Source organism: Choloepus didactylus, chromosome 3 (assembly GCF_015220235.1).
Source record: "Choloepus didactylus isolate mChoDid1 chromosome 3, mChoDid1.pri, whole genome shotgun sequence".
Lineage (NCBI taxonomy): Eukaryota > Metazoa > Chordata > Mammalia > Pilosa > Megalonychidae > Choloepus > Choloepus didactylus.
In genome coordinates, this window is record NC_051309.1 from 167,102,459 (window position 1) to 167,124,256 (window position 21,798).

The 21,798-nt window shown below is 39.0% G+C and overlaps 1 protein-coding gene across 2 annotated transcripts in view; it reads right to left on the reverse strand.

Annotated features, from left to right (window-relative positions):
• Positions 1-2,133: 2,133 nt before the first annotated feature.
• RNF175 (ring finger protein 175) overlaps positions 2,134-21,798 on the reverse strand; it is a 49,872-nt gene continuing 30,207 nt past the window's right edge. The window contains exons 5-9 of one of the 2 annotated variants that reach the window (XM_037830860.1): positions 21,243-21,350; positions 12,009-12,129; positions 7,796-7,929; positions 4,561-4,662; positions 2,134-2,412 (exon numbers count right to left, since the gene is read on the reverse strand). In XM_037830860.1, the coding sequence (XP_037686788.1) occupies positions 2,292-2,412; positions 4,561-4,662; positions 7,796-7,929; positions 12,009-12,129; positions 21,243-21,350 (586 nt within the window). In that variant the 3' untranslated portion in view covers positions 2,134-2,291. The remainder of the gene's footprint in view (positions 2,413-4,560; positions 4,663-7,795; positions 7,930-12,008; positions 12,130-21,242; positions 21,351-21,798) is intronic. The other variant, XM_037830861.1, reaches the window with a different exon arrangement.

Consider the following 21,798-nt stretch of genomic DNA (forward strand, 5'->3'; position numbering starts at 1 on the left):
CCAAGAAGTGCCAAGTCTTCTTATATATTATGGTTTGCTAATGGAGGTTTTTCTGTTATGAGCGCTAGCAAGCATGTAAGGGACCCACTGTTTGCAGAAAGATAGCTCTCCCTCCGCCTCCCCCAGTAAGTTCACTGAGTGCATAACAGGTTTTGGTCCTTGGGAAACCGACACACAGTGCTGTTTCTTTCTCACACACACACCAGGACGGTGTTACGGAGGAAACATTATCAGCCAAAGGAAAAACAGATAAGCCCAGGAGAAGGAAACTTGAGGATATTTGGGGGGTGTATATGCCACAGAAACTGAAAACTTGAATGGACTTTCTGTTTCACTTCTCTGTTTCCTACATTAAGGGCAGTGTTAATTACCCTGAGAACCAGACAAATTTAACACAGACTTGATCTATGTATTTAATCTCAAGAATTTAAACAGCAATAGAAATAGCTTCATAGTTAATTGATAGAGCTAAAATATTATTTTAAAAATAACCTCTATTTTTCTTATTACAAATGTTAAACATGTTCTCTGTAGAAATTTTGGAAAAGAGATAAAAGCGTATAAAAGAAAGTAAGAGTCAGCTCTATCCCCCCACCTTGGGGTACCCATAGGTAACTTTGTAGTGTATAGCTCTCCAATCTTTTTTCAATGCATATATACATATTACTTTAAAAAATTGGGATTAGATTGTAAATACGTAGACTGTATAAAAGAGAAGGAATCTTTGTGTTTTTTGAGATTGCTTAGTGATTATCTAACATTTCTGATCTCCAAGGGTCATTTAGAATTGCAGACAGATACGCACTGGTTTACTTGCATAGATTTATAAAAGTTGTGCTCATACTGCTGTCCATAAAAGGTAGGTGGCAAATACACCAGTGTAAGGGTTCCTTCTTTTATGCAAGAAAAACAATTTGTATTTAGTACTTTATCTATCTGTGAGGTTTTTTTTAAATCTATCAAACAGACTATTAGTTTAAGAATCTTGTATTATCTCCTTAACCCTTGCACATGCCTCATATGTAATCAGTATTGAATTTTTGAAATGTCTCCTGATGAGAAATAATCCAGAGTTAAATCTAATAATCTGGATGGTGAACCAACATCAATACTGAAGCACTGGACAGTTTCAAAAAGAAAAATGACAGGTGGAAATCTTCGTGTGAGTTATCTTCATTACAACTATGAAGGAACTTTGAACAGCATTAAGGTACATTGCTAATATCTTGACAAGGAAGGTAATTACCAATGTATTTCCTTTTTACATCATACAAGTGTAGAGTCTTCAAGTATTGCATAGTGGATATTTGGTGTTGTGTATACAGTGTTGGCTATGTTGTGACCAGTAATTTAAAATGAATTAATTACAGGAGACCAACATATCTTTCTTGGGGTATTCTTGCTTAACTGGTCTCCATTCAGTTAATTTTGCATCCTTCTGCTGGATTAGTTGATTCTTTCAACAAATATTTATTGAGTGTCTACTAAGTACCAGGCACTGATCTAAGTGCAGCAACAAACCAGACAAAATTCCCTACTTTATGGGAAATCCAGTGGAGGAGACAAACACTAAAAAAATAAATCCATGCTATGATTTCAGATATTGATAAATACTATGAAGAAAATAAAAGCAGAATAAGGCAATGAGTGATTGTGTGTGTGTATGTGTGTGTATGTGTGAGAGAGAGAGAGAGAGCCCACAGCACAAAAGAAGGGAGGAATTCTTTCCTCTTTAGTGTATACCTTGGAGCCTTGGAGTGGACCGGGTGCATTTAGCAGCCTCAGGAAACCAGAGCAACTCTGGAGCCTTGAGGTCAGAAGCTTTGGGAATAAACCCCTCTGTAGACAGAATCTTTGTGGTGCCAAAGGTGCCATGCAGTACCCAGTAAATAGAGCAGAATAGACCATATCTTTAAACTGTAAGTAACTTAACAACTTCTACTTATTTCTTTGATGATCTTGAACTGATGAGAATGTATTAGCTGTAACTAAATGTTGGATATGAGAAGTGCTTTGTAAACTTCTGAACTTGTTACAAATGGGATTATTATCATCCAAACTGAAGGTGGGATTTGCGGTGTGATAAAATGTGTTGCAAGCATTGATTAGAAAACAACTGTAATGAGAAAGATGAAAAAACAGAATTTGTTTATTCCACTGTTCAGCTTCTCTTTAAATTCTTTCCACATAGTCACACTAGGATCATTGCTAAAATTAATATTAAATGTAGAATCAAGGATTTAAAAATATTTCAACATGCAATACTTGGCTTCTGGGGTAAGTCTGATGTCCTATTCCAGTCCTAGAGAATAATTAATGCCTTGGACTATTCCTATCACGACAGGTTGCCAGGCCACCAAATAACGAAGCCAATCCAGGATTTGTCCATACAAAAAATGTGTGCGCTCCCAGCTAAATCTCAGTTAAGGACGTTGGTCTCTATATAGCCAAGTAGCAGAAATTTTCACAAATGTACTTTGCAAATGATATGAAATATAATGAACTGGTATTTACTTTCTTGTTCATTCTTCTTAATCACGAGATTTTTATAACATCATGGTTATCGTTATTTACACCACACCTATTTCCAAAAATCAAATGAAACTGTTTACAATAAAATCTCCAACTATAAAACAAGAATTAAAGGCACAGGGTATATACTAAAAGAAGAAGGAAGAAGGGAATTACTATATTGGAAGCTACACTAAGTGGATCCCTGAAGTGAGCTGATCAGAAGAAACTTGGCATACATTAAAAAGAATCACACCAGTTCTTCAGATGACACACCTTTTCCTGGTTCTGATCTTTAAATCATTGTGCTAACGGAGCTTAATTCATGCCTAGCATCTTTGAGAGCAGTTTTGCAAACAAAGTATCAGATGTTTCACATATAGCTTTTTCTTACACTGAGTCTCAAAAAGAAGAATATATATAATATTATTCAAATGCTTATTCTTTCAAGAATATACAGAAGTCAATTTCCATTTATTATTTAATCTATCAACACATGCTCTTCCCATAAGAGAGGGACTTTATATGCTCTCTGAGTAATGGTCGCCTCAATTTAATAGTCCTAAAGAAGATGTATTCCTTGCTCCTTGGTCCCCTATGCCTTATCCACCCTAAAAGTTCAGATTAACAGTGACTGCTGGCAGTAACGCCCCATCCCTGAGCATTACAAATCGAAAGAAAGATTTTCAAGTAGAGCATCAGAGAAGGGGACATATTAGCACTCATTGTATAGTGAAGATCTAGGTACTGCAGTTTTATAGGTAAGTTGTTAACCAAAAGCTGTTCTTGATTTGGTCTTCTTATATTAGAAGGAAACGTCAGGGACATAGAGGAAGAGAAAGGAAGGAGCACCAGACACCTTTAGCCTTGAGATGTGCTTGAATTGCACTGACTCGCTGAGAGAGGCCAGGCTAGGAGATGAAGCTGGTGGCTACCAGAGAGTGTTCTCTGTCGCTATGACAGGGCCCCAAGACCCACCCATGCTGTCCCCTTCTCTGATGCTCTACTTGAAAATCTTTCTTTCAATTTGTAATGCTCAGGGATGGGGCGTTACTGCCAGCAGTCACTGTTAATCTGAACTTTTAGGGTGGATAAGGCATAGGGGACCAAGGAGCAAGGAATACATCTTCTTTAGGACTATTAAATTGAGGCGACCATTACTCAGAGAGCATATAAAGTCCCTCTCTTATGGGAAGAGCATGTATTGGAAGATTGGTGTCAGTCTCTCAATGTTCTTCTGCTTAATCCCATTTAACCTCCCAGTCCCTATAGTCTTGGGACAGTGGGGTTGAGGATTAAGCCTTTTTAGTCAACTATAGATGGGACTATTACCTTCCTGTGACCTTAATGGGATTTGGATTTATTCATTTGGGGATCTCTGGTGTCTACAAAAATTAAAGTTGCTGCCATAAGCTGTCCAAGTCTGTAGGTATTTGTTTCTTTTAAATATTATTACCAAAGGGTTAATCTAAGAAAAGATGAGACATGGCAAGGAATTTAAAAAGCCAAAACATAGGGAAAGAAAGCCTACTAATCTGTAGAAATAATGAAATTTTGTACATCTAAAAATAATATTCTATACTCTGGTTCACATTTGGGACTTTTACATTTTCAATTCTAATCCATCCATCCATCATCCATCTCTATATCTCTATATCTCTATATCTATCTATCTATCATCTATCTATCTATCTATCTATCTATCTATCTATCTATCTATCTATCTGTCATCCATCATCTATCATCTATCTAGTCTATCCTTCCATCTATTTATCTAGCTTTTGCCATATCCCACCACTATGTCCTTACAGTGGAAAACATGGAAGACGAAAAGTCAATGTATCTTTGGCTCTTAACATCCTAACCAGAATAATAATACAGGAACAGAGAAGAAACAAGACCAATATCTCATTTTGAACTAGGTGGTTAGGGAAAACAGAAAATTTTCTGCCGTAAATATACAAAGATAATGAAAGGCCAGCTTGAGGAATACATCACCAGAAACATTTAAGAAAATACTTTGTAACTTTTTTTTTTTAAAAAGGATATGGGTTGCTGATCATCCTCTTCAAATCAACCTTCTCTTTGCAGTAAGGGCAAGTCTGCTTTTTACCAACAATACACCAGCCTCGGATGCAGAATTCATGAAAACTTAAGCATCCTGTTAGGGAAACTTTTAGATATTAAAGGGCAAATAATTCATGATGACATAATGGAAATGATCCCATCCTTAGGGTCTACTTGTGGAGGGTAAGAAGGGTTGTCAGGCATGACTTGATTATGCACATCTCTTTTTAAGGGATATTCTGTAGAACGATGGAACTTCTGAGGACAGTGAGCTTGGAGTCAGAACTGCATTAGTTTTAGGACCCTGAATTTAGTTAGCTTCTTGGCCTTACTAGCACTTCTCATCTCATTTGATTTCTGAAAGAATCAAAATAGATAAAGAAGGTCAAAGTGTTTCTTTTTTTACAATAATGTTTTATGTCAATGTATCATTGTATTTCCCTATCTCGCTTATTGTGCATTTTTCTTGCATTTACCATGCTATTTCCCTATTCTACCTTTTGTGCAGTGCTCATTATCTGCTATGTAACAGACTTGTCTTAGACACTTAGACAAGTTTAAATTATTTGTGGTCATAAACTTACAAATATTTCTATTAACTTCCTAAGCTTTTATACTTAGCCTTTTTATTAGTAATAAGGAGCCAATAGTAATAGAACATAAGCCCTTTAAACTTAATTTCTCAAACTCTAGGTGTTTAGATCTTCATTTGTGTGCATCACCTCATCCAGAAAGCCTGACTCTTCTTCCCACAGTTGAGAGTGAGTCCCATGTTTTCCCACAGCACCAAGGACTTATTCTTATGAGAGCACATGTCACACGTAACATGACTTTCTGTGTGCTTCTCTCTCTCTCCTTCTAGAATATGCTTTACCTGTGGGCAAAGACTGTATCTCATTCTTCTCTGTGTCCTCACACTTTAAGCAGTGTGCTGCTTACCAGTACAGGTAAGTATGTTTTGCCAGATTCCCCAATATTGTAGATTTGGGCAAAACAATGATCTGTAATGAGATTCTTTCTTTCTTTCTTTTTTCCTTTCCTTTCCTTTTCTTCCTTCCTTCCTTCCCTACTTCCTTTCCTCCTTCCTTTCCTCCTTCCTTCCTTCCTCCCTTCCTTCCTTTCTCCCTTCCTCCCTCCCTCCCTGCCTTCCTTCCTTCTTTTCTTTCTTTTTATTTCTTTCTTTCATCATTGATTCAAATGTGGCTTTCTAGGCCAAGATCACACAATTTTCTGACTAGCCTGTTTTACATCTGTGTGAACAGCACTGATTTAGAAGGTTCCTCCTTAAGGATTGGAGGATCATGTAGCCAAGTCAAGGCCATGTATGTAATTCCTCCATATTAGATCTGTGTGCAACTCAGAGTTTCCACTATTTTATGCTCTTGGAATTGGGCTGCCTTTGCAAAATGCTTAGGTTAACATAAAACGGTATATTAAAACAAAGACTTTGAACCTAGAGCCATACAGCTCTTCATTCTAAAGGGCTGGAATACAGCCCCTTCTTGCAGATAGGTAGAGAGTTCAGGGATTATTGAGCCAGCATTGAAATGTCCATCTCCTCTTTAATACTTCCATTTATCTTCAAAATCTCAATGCTGAAAAAGCCTCCACACTGGCAAAACTGCCACAGAGCAACACTCAGATAACCCCTCGTTTTTAATATGATTAATGCTTGCCCCCTCCTTGCTAATATGACTCATGCTAAAATGGGCCATTATAATCCCTGAAAAGCAAATTTAAAGGTGACTATATTTTAGATTACATATGCACACATGTACAACAATCCCTAAGGGCTTTTAAAGGTGGAGAGAGAAAATATTTCCACTTGCAAATGGCAGAAGGGGCTCTGTTCCAAAAGTTGAGAAATAAATCATATTTACACTAGGGCCAGACTTGGAAAATTTCTACTGAGAGTGGTAGTTTTTTTGGGGAAATCATCACACTGAAAAACTACCATAGAATTCCATATGGGATATCTCTGTGTTTCTTTCCTTACAATTTTAAGGCTTAAATATTGGTATAAGGGCTCCCGTCACATTTCAGAGTCCAGTGTTTTACTCTCATGACTGACTCCGTGGAAACTGTCCAGTTTAAACAGAGTTGAATCACAGGCACTACACATCTAGGGTGTTACTGAGTTACAGAGTCTCCAAAGGCAAAAGACAAGATGGCAGATCTTTGAACTGACTAGGTATATAGAGTGATAACATGAAACAACTGATACTGTACTACAAAATAAAGATAAATAGTGCCACTCATTTTGCATTTAGGAAAGAATTATAATTCTTAATTGTTGACCAATCCAAAAACATCTTTGGAATGCATATATACATGCTCAGGCAGCACAACTGCTTTGTGCAGGGGTCTTGAACCCACATCTTTCAGCATACGTCTTCCTCAGTGGTTACTGCAGTTCCCAGAGAATGCTGGTTTCCAGGGCCAGGCTTGCCTGGAACCTCCCACCTAGAGGATCCCTTGGTCAATAGATGGCTATCTGGGGGAGGAACCCTAAATCAGAGCAGCCAAATGGTCCAAGAACTCTGTTTCAGGGTCCAGGTATATGGGGCTCCCCTCTTGTAACCCAAGGTATCCTGGTGCCTGTGGCACTATCCTCTTTACAAGACCAAAGGTATAAAGGAGGCTGGGTTTTCTCCCCGGCTGTCCCTGTTGCCACTGTTGACACAAATAGGTTTGTGGCTTATTTCTAGGCAAAGCACACTTTGTATTTCTCAGTCTAGTGAGATTCAGACGCAGTGCTCCACCTGGACAGTCTTGAGGTCCTCTCTGCTCCTGAAACTTCTCTCTTTTTCCCACATCCAAACCCCTAGTCTCCAGAACTTCTTGGCTGTCTGTTTACTTATAGCTGTGACCCACTTCTCCAGCCAGCTCCAGAGCAGATGCTGCTGCCGTCCTGTTTATGTACCCCTGAGAGTCCTCTTTAAAGAGGAAAGTACTGGAAGAGGAGGATCACCTTAATAACCAGTTCATTTGTTTCACTGGGGATGACCAAAACGTCTTGAAGAAAAGACTGGGATGGAGGATAAAGGCCTGGGCTTGGAGACTGGAGACAAGCAATGCAGAGGAGATGGGAGGGGAGGAGGAAGAGGAGTGGAAGGGAGGAAGACGGATGAGACTTGCCTTCCCTGACTTGCCATCTCCAATGCACAACACAGATCTGTCTTGATGAAGGGCAAACGACTTCCTGGGAAAAGGATACATATGATTACATGAAAGCTGGTAGGTATTTTCAATGAGCCCTTCTTCATCTAACTCCACAATGATCTTCTGCCCACAAACAGCACAGATGTTGTCTGACAAGCTCCTTGTGGGCATCCCACCGACGCTGTAGAACTGTTAGGGGAAAATGAGCACAGTACTGTTGGAAAGAAGAGCACATATCATTTTCTGAAAGCGGAGAAGCCACATGCCAGCCACTGGGACAGGCAGCCCTCTGCACAAGAGTCTTCCCTGCTTCCAAGTTGGTTTAAAACTTGAAACACCCTTTCCCAGAGGAACTCACAGTGGGGCTAAAGTTTCAGGCCAGACAAAAAATGCATTACAGCATTACAAATGCACCCAAAGCACGTTGTAGTCACTGATCTAAGCTCCACATTTAGCAGTCCTTGGAGAGGAACAGATTTGATCCAGGGATGTGCTGCAGAACCATACAGGAAGCTTTTGGGGCTTATAGCCTGGTCCTTTTCCCTATTCTCTTGGGGATTCTGATTCATAGATCTGGAATAAATCCAGGCAAATGTTTTGTTTTGTTTTAATTCTCATGTGATTCTAGAGGGCACGTAGACTAATCACCATTGGAAGAAAATGCATTTAGAATTCTAATGTGGAGGACATGCATCTTCCCAAAGCTGTGGATGAAGAGTGGCTCTCAGCACTGGCAGCGCACTAGAATCCACAGAGAGCATTATTTTTAAAAACAAAATTGTAAAATAAAACAGAATAGTTTTAGATTAAAGAAAATATTTGAAGAGAGTTTCCAAATGCCCCATATGCTGTTCTATTATTAACGTCTTACATTACTGGGGTACATTTGCCACAATTAATGAGCCAATATTGGATACATTAGTGTATTAATAAAGTCCACACTTTATTTACATTTCATTAATTTTTATCTAATATCCTTATTCTGTTCCAGGACACAATCCAGGACACCACCTTACATTTAGTTGTCATGCCCCTTAGGACCCTCTTGGCTGTGATTTTCTCAGACTTGGCTTGTTTTTGATGACCTTGACAGTTTTGGGTAGCATTTTGCCAATACCCCTCAATTAGGATTTGTCTAATGGTTTTCTCATCATTAGATTAGGGTTATCAGTTTGGGGGAGGAACACTATAGAGGTAAAGTGACATTTTCATCACACCATATCAAGGGTACCTACTACCAACATGACATCATCATTGATATTAACTCGATGCCAGTCTGAGGTAGAGCTTTCAGGTCTCTCCACTGTGAAGTGACTTTTGTTAACCCCTTTCCATGCTGTACTCTTTGGAAGGAAGTCTCAGTGTGCAGCTCAAACTTAAGGACTTGGTGGTTATGTTTTTACCTGGAATTTTTCTGCATGGGAGATTTGTCTATTCTCCCCCATTTATTTATTCAATCATTTACTTATATCAATATGGACTCATGGGCATTTATGTTATACTTTAGATTATAATCCAATATTACTTTCTATATTTTGTTGCTCAAATTGTTTCAAATTGTGTGAATATATAGAAAATGTATTGCTATTCGTGTGTTCAAAAAGGTGGGCTTTACCCCACTAACATCCATTTACTACATGACTTAAGGACATTGCTTAGCCCCAAGCCTTAGTTTTCTCCCTTTGTAAGTGGGAGGTGGTGATAATTGGGAGTTCTTTCTGTTGGCTTCTGTGCCCATTTGACATTCCCCCATCACTGTGTATGTGCGTTTGTTGTTGCTGTTTCTGAGCACTTCCTTGCTTTCTGGCACTGCAAGATACTCTAGGCCCAGATCACATAGTCCTTGCCCAACACTTAGAATCTATGCTCTTTCTCTAAGGTGTCGGTGTTCCTTTTATTGGAGAATGATTTTAGAAACCAAGATCTAAATTCTAGGTGTGCTCATTGCTACTGGAAGGTCATTGCAGTTAGGCCCTCTCAACTGACAGGGCAAGGAAAATATGTGTATATAATCACCAATGTCTATCCATATATCAACAAATATTTCTATATGTATCCATCCATATCCATATTAAGCTAAACATGAGCTCATACTGATGTCTCCAACTCTAATCCATCACCATATGGTCATTCTAGCCTCAGTGAGAAACCTGGCTCTGCCATCCATTTCCTTAATAGTTCAGTTCCAGTATACATGTATAGTTGTATCAGAATTTTTAACCCGTACCCCTGCGGGAAACTTTATCAATGAGAGTACAGTACTTACTGTGCAGTTTCTTTTGCCTTTAGTCTTATAATCTCCACTCATTTCCAAAGTTATTTAGGTCAGCAACTTTATCCCCCACCTTTTTCAGTGAGGTTGTTTCATACATTTGTAAAAGAGTTAGATTTTTTTCACAGTCTGCATTGTATCCTGGGATTCCCTAAACTTCTAAATGATATTTTAAAATTTGAATGCATTTAGGTTCATTCTTTGTGTTATAAAGAATGTTCTGACAAATGCATAACATCATGTATCCACCATTATAGTATCCCACAGAGGAATTTCACTACCTTAAAAAAAATCCCTGTGCTTCACTTCTTCAACCCTCCCCCTCTCCATACTTCTGGAGAACACTGATGTGTTTATCTTCTCTAAAGTTGTTCCTCTTCATGTAAATGGAATCATACAGTATGTAAACTGGCTTTTTTTTCCCACATAGCAATACACATTTAAGATTCATCCATACTTTTGAATGGCTTGATAGCTTTTCCTTGGGAGCCTTTTAAACAAAGCAGATGCTCTGGCTCCATTCCTGGATCTTCTGACTTAACTGGTCCAGTGTGGGGCTTAGGCACTGGTGTGGGAATGGGACTTACTCCTCCTTTGCTCCCTCCCTACCTCAGTTAGAAGCGCATGCACACACGTGCACACATGCACGCACACACACACACACACACCAGTCCAAATCACTGGTGGCTGTGCCAACGGCTTAAAGCAGTGATTTTATAGAACTGGGGGTTGCAGTGAGGATGACAAGAATTTGAGGACTTGTGGGGTGGAATTAGGTGAGAAGTCTCAGAAAATTTGTGCCTAAAAACCTGGTTGTCTTGCCAGATTAAATCTTTTCTTCCTGATCCACCAGAGAATAAAACACACACAACTCTGCTCTTCCTCTTCTGTCCATAAACAGCCTTGGGAGTTTCCTAAGGTGTATGACTTCTGTTTTTTGTTGAGAGAACAAGGATAAAAATGCTTCCTTTTGTGCTCACCTTAAATCTTATAAGAAAGGCACACATTCTATAGATGATACATGGCAGAGGAATGCCAAAAAGTATCTTATTCCAGCATTTCTCTACAGAAGTTTAGCCCTAGGAAAAAGAGTGAAGTAGAGCCTAGGGTGGAGGGGAAGGGAAGATGGGGCAGGGACGAAGTTAAGGCCATGTTCATTTAACCCCTCTGTACCATAAACAGAGAAAACACAGCCTAGAAGTTCACTCTACCCTGCCATTTACACTAGTCTTTCCACTTCACTTCTGGCCATGGACCAAGAGACAGGCAGAGGACAGATGCAGAATTCCTGAAACTGCAAGTCCACCCCTAGGATCCTTGGTTTATGAGGTTTTACAGGGATGTGCATGTGTCCCAGAGGAGAGCTACTATTATCTGGAATCTGGAATCCATCTAACCAGAAAGTTGTCTGTTCTGACTTTTAATTTTAAGAGAACTAAATAAAAACAACATTATTAGAGATTTTTTTAAATTTCAGGATACAGTCAGAATACATTTCACACACTTCTTATATCTTCTACTTCTTCAGATGCTATATAACAATAAATGATCTTTATGATGACTATCATCCTGAGGCACTGGTTAATTCTGAAATGTTTCATGTAGCATCATTCATTTGCATTAGACAGAGTTACGTCAAGAGCCTTTGTTGATCTTTACTAATCTTTTAAATGTAGGTAATTAGAGTCTGGTAGATATGTCAACTTTAATTAATTAGCATATTTCATTAAATAAGGTGCCTTATCCCCCAATCACTATATATAAATAAGAAATATATTTTCTAACTAACTAACAAAGGACATTTTTGGTACAAAGACAATCCAGGGAGCAAATGGCCTGGGAAAACTAGTTAATTCTTTAAATAGTGTCAAAGGAAAAGATAATCAGTATAGACAAAGATTCATCTTTCTGTTTCTGAAAATGGATGCAAACATGTAGAATGAGCTCGTTTCTTCTCGTGCCATGAATGGTTCCAAAGAATGAAAGTGGCACTTACTCCAATAGTAGAAGCCATGTAATCTGAGCAGATCTCGGCAAAGTCTCTCCCCATTACTCCATAGTAGAGGCCATAGAACAAGGATACAATGCCAAAATCCATGGAATCTCTAGCCTTGATCCTGTTGAAAACAACAATATAAGGAAATAAGAATGTGGCATTTTGGGTGGTGGGGGTTGAAGCCAGCCATTGTATCTGACAGAACCAGATGGGTATGATTTTTCCCATTTATTTGTTCAGTGTTTTTTTAATAAAAGATTTTAAATTCTCTAAATTTTCCTAAAATGTTACCACTCAAAGTTTAATGGGCAAAGGAATTCTTGACATAGTCCTCAAACACTTCTTGGGACCGCAGTGCTTAGATGACCAGTGGTTCTCCACTTCAGCTGCAGGTAGAAAGACCCAGAGCACTTGTAAAAATCTGAACCTCCAGGCTGCATCCCAGACCAATTACATTAGAAACTCTGGGAATGGTGACTGTGCAGTGCTATTTTTTGAAGTTCCCCAGACCTCAGGTGATTCTAATGGGCAGCTAAAGTTGGGAACCATTTTAATAGAGCAACGGTTCTCAGCCCTAATATAGATTATAATCACCTGGAGAGATTTAAAAATACACCAGTGATTGGGGAAGAAGATGGCGGCATAGAGAGGAGTGGAAGTCTTAGTTAGTCCCCCTGGAGCAACTAATAAACAACCAGAAACAAGTAAATGATCTGGAATAACTGCTGGGGGACAATCGTGACCGTCTACACATTGTGCACCAACCTGGATTGGGAGGAATGCCCGAGATCGCAGCATTGAAGCTGTGAGTAGAAACTGTGGACCCAAGCTGGGAGCCCCCTCACCCCATGGCAGCCGAACTGCAAAGCCTTGCTGTGATAGAGAGTAGCACTCTCTGAACAAGAGAATATCCCTCAATCCAGATCCAATTGGGGTTTTAATTGGCAAATGTGGACTGCACAATGCAAGCTACAAATCCCAAACAAGCAGACAGAGGCCTTTAGGGATGACTGACCTTGAAGAGCCAGGGGACTTCTCTGTCCCAGGATGGGGAGCCCAGAGGACCAGGTGCTATCTCTGGCCAATGGGTGAAACTGGGGGCCATGGACTGGCCCTGAAAGGGGCTTTCTGTCCCTTTTTTTCTCTCTCAACCTGAGCAGCTCAGTGGAGAAAACCTCAGCCATTTTCAGTTCACAGCACTCTGACCCCGACGAGGGTGGAGATAGCAGAGTCAGAGAGACAAAGAACCTATTTAAATGCAGATAACTCCCTAAGGTGTGTATCTTCCCTAAGAGGAAGGAGTTGGGCCCAGCTCTCTACCGGCCTTCCATTCAGAACCAGACCCCAGAGCCTGGGGGAAAACAGCCAAAACAGAAACTAAGGAGGCCACACCTCCTTACACCAGTCAGAAGCTACAGGCTGACAGGCACCACCTGCTGGGCAGGTAAGGAAAAGCACAGCAGATAGAGGCCTCACAGGGTGTGTCAATCTTCTAAGGCACACCCTCAGGGAAACCTGATACTGAATGTTGCCCCCTTCTGGGACCTGAGCCTGTTCTGGTCTGAGAAAACCTGATAGGGGTAACCAAGGAAACCAGACGCCTAGACAACAGAAAACTACAACCTACACTATGAAAACAAAATTATGGCCCAGTCAAAGGAACAAACTTACACTTCAACTGAGATACAGGAATTTAAACAACTAATGCTAAATCAATTCAAAAAGTTTAGCAAAGATATGGCAAAAGAGATGAAACATATAATGAAAACACTGGTGTACATAAGGTAGAAATCAAAAGTTTGAAAAAACAACTGGCAGAATCTATGGAAATGAAAGGCACAATACAAGTGATGAAAGACACAATGGAGACATACCACAGCAGATCTCAAGAGGCAGAAGAAAACACTCAGGAACTGGAGAACAAGACACCTGAAATCCTACACACAAAAGAAAAGATAAGGAAAAGAATGGAAAAATATGACCAACATCTCAGGGAATTGAATGACAACATGAAACACATGAATATATGTATCATGGGTTTCCCAGAAGGAGAATAGAAGGGAAAAGGGGCAGAAGCAATAACAGAGGAAATAATCAATGAAAATTTCCGTCTCTTATGAAAGACATAAAATTACAGATCCAAGAAGTGCAGTGTACCCCAACAGAATAGATCTGAATAGGCCTATGCCAAGACAACTTAATAATCAGATTATCAAACAGCAAAGACAAAGAGAGAATCCTGAAAGCAGCAAGAGAAAAGTGATCCATCTCATACAAAGGAAACTTGGTAAGACTATGTGCCTATTTCTCAGTAGAAACCATGGAGGCAAGAAGGAAATGGTGTGATATATTTAAGATACTGAAAGAGAAAAACCACCAGCCAAGAATCCTATATCTGGCAAAACTGTCCTTCAAATATGAGGGAGAGTTTAAAATATTCTCTGACAAACAGACAATGAGAGAGTTTGTGAACAAGATACCTGCTCTACAGGAAATACTAAAGGGAGCACTAAAGACAGATAGGAAAAGACAGGAGTGAGAGGTTTGGAACACAATTTTGCGTGATGGAGGCACAGCAATGAGGATACATTGAATGGAGATGACTGTGAGTATGGCTGAAAGGGGAAGGTTAGGAGCATGTGGGAAACCAGAAGGAAAGAAGAAAGATAAAGACTGGGACTGTATAACTCAGTGAAACCTAGAGTGCTCAACAATTGTAATAAAGTGTACAAATATGTTTTCACATGAGGGAGGCAAATGAATGTCAACCTTGCAAGGTGTTAAAAATAAGGAGGTATTGGGGGAAAAATACAAGTGATTCAAATTAGAGACTATAATTAACAGAAATATTGCATTATGCTTCCTTTAATGTAACAAAGACAATTTACCAAAGCTAAATGCCTATAAGAGGAGGACATAAGGGAAGGGTATGGGACTCTTGGCATTGGTAATGTTGTCTGACTCTTTATTCTACTTTAGTCTAATGTCGTCTTTCCTTTTGTTACTTCCTAGCTGTCATGTTTTTTTTCTCTTTCTTTTCTCTTTTTCTTTTGTCTCTCTGCCTTTTTTGACTCTTCCTCCTGCTTTGTGGAAGAAATGGAGATGTCCGTATATAGATAGTGGTGATGGTGGTGAATACATAAATACGTGACTATACAGGGAACCATCAATAATTTACTTAGGATGGAATGTATGGTGTGTGAACAAAACCACCTTTAAAAAAATGGGTTGATGAAGAAAGCTTGAGGGCACTATATTGAGTGAAGTAAGTCAGACACATAAGGACAAATATTGCAGGGTCTCACTGATATGAACTAAACATAATATGTAAACTCATAGACATGAAATATAAGTTACCAGGATATAGAACGAGGCTAAAGAATGGGGAGCGGTTGCTTAGTATGAGCAGAATGTTCAACTAGGTTGAACTTAAATGTTTGGAAATGGACAGAGCTGATGGCAGCATGTTGTGAGAATAACTAATAGTGCTGAACGGTGCATGAATGTGGTGGAAAGGGTAAGCTCAGAGTCACGGATGTCACTAGAAGGAAAGTTAGAGGTTTAAAGATGGAAATATATAAACAGTGAACCTTGTGGTGGGCAATGTCTGTGATTAACTATACAAGTATTAGAAATCTCTTTCGTGAATCAGAACAAATGTATGACATGATAACTAGAAGTTAACAATAGAGGGGCATATAGGGAAAAAATATATACCTACTGTAAACTACATACTACAATTAGAAGTATTTTAACATTCTTTCATCAACAGTAACAAATGTACTATACCAATACTATGAGTCAATAATGGAGGGGGGTGTGGTTAGGGGTATGGGAGAATTTGAGTTCCCTTTTTTTGTCTTTATTTCTTTTCTGGAGTAATGAAAATGTTCTAAAAATTGAAAAAAAAATTAATTGTGGTGAAGGATGCACAGCTGTATGATGGTACGAGGGGCAACTGATTGTACACTTTGGATCTTTGGACAATTGTATTGTATGTGAACAATCTCAATTAAAAAAATAAAAAAAATACACTAGTGCATGTGCACCAACCCAATGGACTCTATTTTAATTGCTCTGGGTGGGGTCTGCATAGCAATATTTTTAAAGGCCCCCTCAGGTGATTATGTAGTACAGCTAGGGTTGAGAATCAGTGTTTTCAAGCTTTAGATTTGACAGAATGCTTTCAAATATATTATCTTACCTAGGAAATGTGTGATAGATATTATCTCTACTTTGCATTTGAGAAAAATGGAGATTTACAAAGCTGATTTGCTTAACATGACAAGTGGTAAACAAAGCCAGGATCCAAGCTTGAATTTTGAGGCCTTTTGCTACTATGCCATGGTTGCCATGTATTAATCAATAATATTATTTTTGCAACTTGAATCATATTTCCAACACACTATGACACTGTGACAATCTTTTGTTTTTAAAGAGAAGTATCTCTTTAAAGGTGAATAATTACCTCCTAATTTGATTTTTGGATGTTAATCATTGCACACTTGGTTTGTTTGATCTGTAAACAGTTTCAAATACCACTGGGGGTCTGGGTGGAGGGGAGAGGAGTTGGGTACTTGAGGAGGAATGAGCAAGACAGAGAGCTTAATAGATTTAGAGGGTACTGATCTTTTGGTGATGAATTGGGAATCCCAACACAGCTGGTGGCTTCATCCTTTCCAGGATTTGCCTGGGAAATATTTGAGAATTTGGACAATAAGGATAATCTTCCCTCCATGTCCAGGAGAGCATGTATTTATAAACTTATTGATAAAAAGTGTAGTAACAGGGAGAAAAGATGGCGGCACAGAGAGAACTGGAAGACTGTTAGTCCCCCCAGGAACAATTCATAAATGACCAAAAAAACTAGTAAATAACCAGGAATAACTGTGGGGAGACAAATGTGACTGTCCACTTATCATCCACCAACCTGAACTGGGAGGAATGCCCGCAATCGCAGCATAAAATCTAAGTAAAACTGCGGACCCGCGCTGAGAGCCGAGAGCCGAGAGCCCCTCCCTCACAGAAGCCGCACGGTGCTAGAGAGCAGCACTCTCCAAACAAGCTAGTGTACCTCAGCCCAGCTCCATCTGGGATTTTAATGTTAACTGCTCAATACAGACAGCGAATCCTCAGCAAGCAGACAGAGGCTTTTGGGGACAACTGACCTTGGGAGAGTCGGGGGACATATCTGTCTCGGACGAGAAGCCCAGAGGCTGACGGGTGAACCTGGGAGCTTTTCTGTCCCTTTTACTCTCTGTGGAGAAAACTGCAGCCACTTTCAGCCTGCAGCGCTTTGCAGTAAAGACAGACTCAGCTATTTTAAAATCAAAACATGTTGATCAGCAGAGTCAGAGAAACAAAAAATTTCCTGATAGACAGTGACCTCTTTGGAGGGAGCAGAGCTTCCCAAAGGAAAGGGAGGGACCCAGCTTTACCGCCTGCCTTTCCGGAACCAGACCTCAAAGCCTGGGGAGGAGAGCCACAGGCCACACCCCCTCACACAGGCGGTGACAGATTGCACCTGCCAAACAGAAAAGCACAGGTGTATTAATCCTCTAAGAAAAACCATCAGGGGAACCAGATACTGAATATTTTCTCCTTCTGTGACCTGAACGTGTTCTTGTCTGGGAAAACTTGATTGGGGTGGCCTAGGAGGTCAGATGCCTAGACAACAGAAAACTACAACCTACACTAACAAAAACGAAGCTATGACCCAGTCAAAGGAACAAACATACACTTCAACTGAGATACAGGAATTTAAACAACTAATGCTAAATCAATTCAAAAACTTTAGAAAATATTTCACAAAAGAGACAGAGGCTGTAAAGAAAACACTGGGCATACATACGGCAGAAATTGAAAGGTCAAAAACACAACTAGTAGAATCTATGGAAATGAAAGGCAGGACACAAGAGATGAAAGACACAATGGAAACATACAACAGCAGACATCAAGAGGCAGAAGAAAACACTCAAGAACTGGAGAACAAAACAACTGAAAGCCTACACGCAAAGGAGCAGATGGAGAAAAGAATGAAAAAATATGAGCAATGTCTCCAGGAACTTAAAGATGAAACAAAGTACAAGAATCTATGTATCATTGGTATTCCAGAAGGATAAGAGAAGGGAAAAGGGGGTAGAGGCAATAATAGAGGAAATAATCAATGAAAATTTCCCATCTCTTATGAAAGACATAAAATTACAGATCCAAGAAGTGCAGCATACTCCAAACAGAATAGATCTGAATAGGCCTACGCCAAGACACTTAATAATCAGATTATCAAATGTCAAAGACAAAAAGAGAATCCTGAAAGCAGCAAGAGAAAAGCAATCCATCACATACAAAGCACATAAGCTTAATAAGACTATGTGCAGATCTCTCAGCAGAAACCATGGGCCAAGAAGGAAGAGGTGTGATATATTTGAGATACTGAAAGAGAAAAACCACCAACCAAGAATCCTATATCCAGCAAAGCTGTCCTTCAAATATGAGGGAGAGCTCAAAATATTTTCTGACAAACAATGAGAGACTTTGTGAACAAGACGCCTGCTCTACAGGAATTACTAAAGGGAGCACTGCAGACTGATAGGGGAAGATGGGAGTGTGTGGTTCAGAATACAATTTTGGGAGATGGTAGCACAGCAATGTAAGTACACTGCACAAAGATAGCTATGTATACGGTTGAGAGAGGAAGGTTGGGAGCATGTGAGACACCAGAAGAAAGGAGGAAAGATAAAGAATGGGACTGTGTAACCTGGTGAAATCTAGAGTGTCCAACAATTGTGATAAAATGTACAAATATGTTCTTTTACGTGGGCAAGAAGAAAATGTCAACCTTGCAAGGTGTTAAAAATGGGGAGGCATTGGGGGAGAGATGCAATCAATGTGAACTAGAGACTGTAACTAACAGAATCATTGTATTATGCTTCCTTTAATGTAACAAAGGTGATACATCAAGGTAAATGCAGATAAGAAGGGGGGATAGGGGAGGCATGATAGACACTTGACATTGGTGGTGGTGTCTGACTCTTTACCCCACTTTGATTTAAGATTACTTTTCCTTTTGCTACTTCGTAGCTGTCATTTTTTTCCTTTCTTTTCCCTCTCTACCTTCTTTGATGCTCCCTCCTGCCTTGTGGAAGAAATGTAGATGTCCTTATATAGATAGTGGTGAAGGTGGTGAACACATAAATATGTGACCATACAGAGAACCATCGATTGTTTACTTAGAATGGAGTGTATGGGGTGTGAACAAAACCATCTTAAAAAAAAATGGGTTGATGTCAAAACCCCAAGGGCAATATACTGAGTGAAATTAGCCAGACACATATGGACAAATATTGCAGAGTCTCACTGATAAGAACTAATTATAATATGTAAACTCATAGACCTGAAATATAAGGTACCAAGATATAGGATGAGGCTTAAGAATGGGGAGTGGTTACTTAGTATGAGCACAATGTTCAACTAGGATGAACTTAAATGTTTGGAAATAAACAGAGGTGTAGGTAGCAAGATGTGAGAATAACTAACAGTGCTGAATGGCATCTGAATGAGGTGGAAACAGGCTCAGAGTCATATATGTCACCAGAAGGAAAGCTGGAGGTCAAAAGATGGGAATGTATAAAACTGAATCCTATGGTGGGCAATGTCAATGATTAACTGTACAAATATTAGAAAACTCTTCCATGAACCAGAACAAATGTATGACAATACAACTAGAAGTTAACAATAGAGGGACATATAGGGAAGAACTATATTCCTATTGCAAACTATATACTACAGTTTGTAGTATTTCAACATTCTTTCATAAACAATAACAAATGTACTATACCAACACTACGAGTCAGTAATTGAGGGGGGTTGGTTAGGGATATGGGAGGATTCGAGTTTCCTTTTCTTTTCCTTTTTTTTTTTTTCCCCATCTTTCACTTTATTTCTTGCCTGGAGTAATGAAAAGTTTCTAAAAATTGAACAAAAATTAAGTTTGGTGATGGATGCACAGCTGTAAGAGGGTACCAGATGCAACTGATTGAACACTTTGGATCTTTGGATAATTGTATGGTATCTGAACAATCCTAATAAAAATTAAAAAAAAAAAGTGTAGTAACAAACTTGTGACCCCATAGAAAAGAATCATAATACAATGATGTGCAACAACAATTGGCAGTGAAAAAATAGTTCTCTCCCAAACTGAAGGCTTAAGTTCTTGATGCGCCTCATTGTAGGAGAATTCATGGTTAAGGATCTTAAAATCTAATGAAGTAATAGACTTGGGACAACTATAGTTCCAAATGATTTATAAAAGTCCTTTTTACATTCACTAAAATAAGGAAATATAGACGTTATGTTAAAAAAAAGAAATTATCAGTGTCTTTCTACATCTTAAATTAGCAATAATGGATCTGCACAATTACTTTCTATCCCTTTCCTGCTACAAAATTTTAGATGTTCCCTTTCTGAAAGTTTCATGACAAGTTTAAAAAATCAGATTGCTCTGTCACCATAGGAAGAGCTCTTTTCCCAGGGCTGACTCTGCATTCACTTGCCTTCTTCATTTTGTGAGCAAAGTTGCTGATCTCTGCCTTTCAATTTCTGTTGTGGTTCCAGCGATTTAGAGTAACCTCAATGTGAGAGAGATTCTGGGGTAATTAATTTCACCAAGATATCCAAATTACTATCACTCCAACATGTAATCAATATATTTTTTTCATATTAAGTCTTTGAAATCTGGTGTGTATTTTATACTTACAACACATCTCATTTTAGACGAGCCATGTTTTATGTGCTTGACAGTCACACAAGCTATTTGCTGCTGTATCGGACATCACAATTCTAGATGAAAGAGATATATAGAAGGAAATCTGGACACCTTAGAATTTTGTGGAAGGGATATTTGTGGTTCAGTAGGAATTATTCCATCACAAATGTAGGCCCACTTTCAATGGTGGTTTTTAAAATTTGTAGATCAAGTACAGATTCACTAAAAAGCTTCCATAAACTGGAGTTATTTAAAAAAATAAACTTTTTTAAAATTTTTTCTTCTGTAGATTTTCTTCTTCCTTGTCTAGTGGTTTTCCCCAATGACAAGACTGCATGTGGATATTTACAGTACGCAATGTGTGCATGAGAACTACAGGGCTGAATGCTGCTTCTGGATACAGAGAACTTGAGTAGGTGAATGTTCCAACCAATTGCTGGAGATTTTAAGTCTTAATTGGTGATACTTACTTGAAAAAGAAATTAAATCCACACATTGTAAACATGATAGCCAAATAACCCACAACACCAAATGCATAACTGAGTTTGTAGATGAGAAGAAACCATTTGTAGACCAATCTGTAGAGCGAAAAGTGGGGAGAAAGAACAAATTATAAAGTACTTTGTCATTTTCAAACATTGCTATAAATAAGTTTCTAGCTTCTAAAGTTGTATTTATTACATAATATACAGAGCATTAGCCTGTCAGTATCAGCTAAATTCATTAATCTAGAGTTTTAATACAATAGACAGAGACAATATATAAAGAGTACTCCATGCAAATGTGTTTATATGTTTATGCATATGTAAATTCATCTTAATTTATCTATGTTCCTCACGTAGAATGGCCTTTAGGAATGGCTACTCTACTGGGACCCTGACTATTCTCCCCATCTCCCCTTCTAATCTTGCCCTAAGGTTAGCATAGAGTGGTTTGGGCAGGAGTACCTTGGAGGCGAGCAAAAGATGGGAAGAGAAGTCAAGAGGAGAGATCCAAGTTCCCCAACAGTTTCTGCTTGCTGCCCCT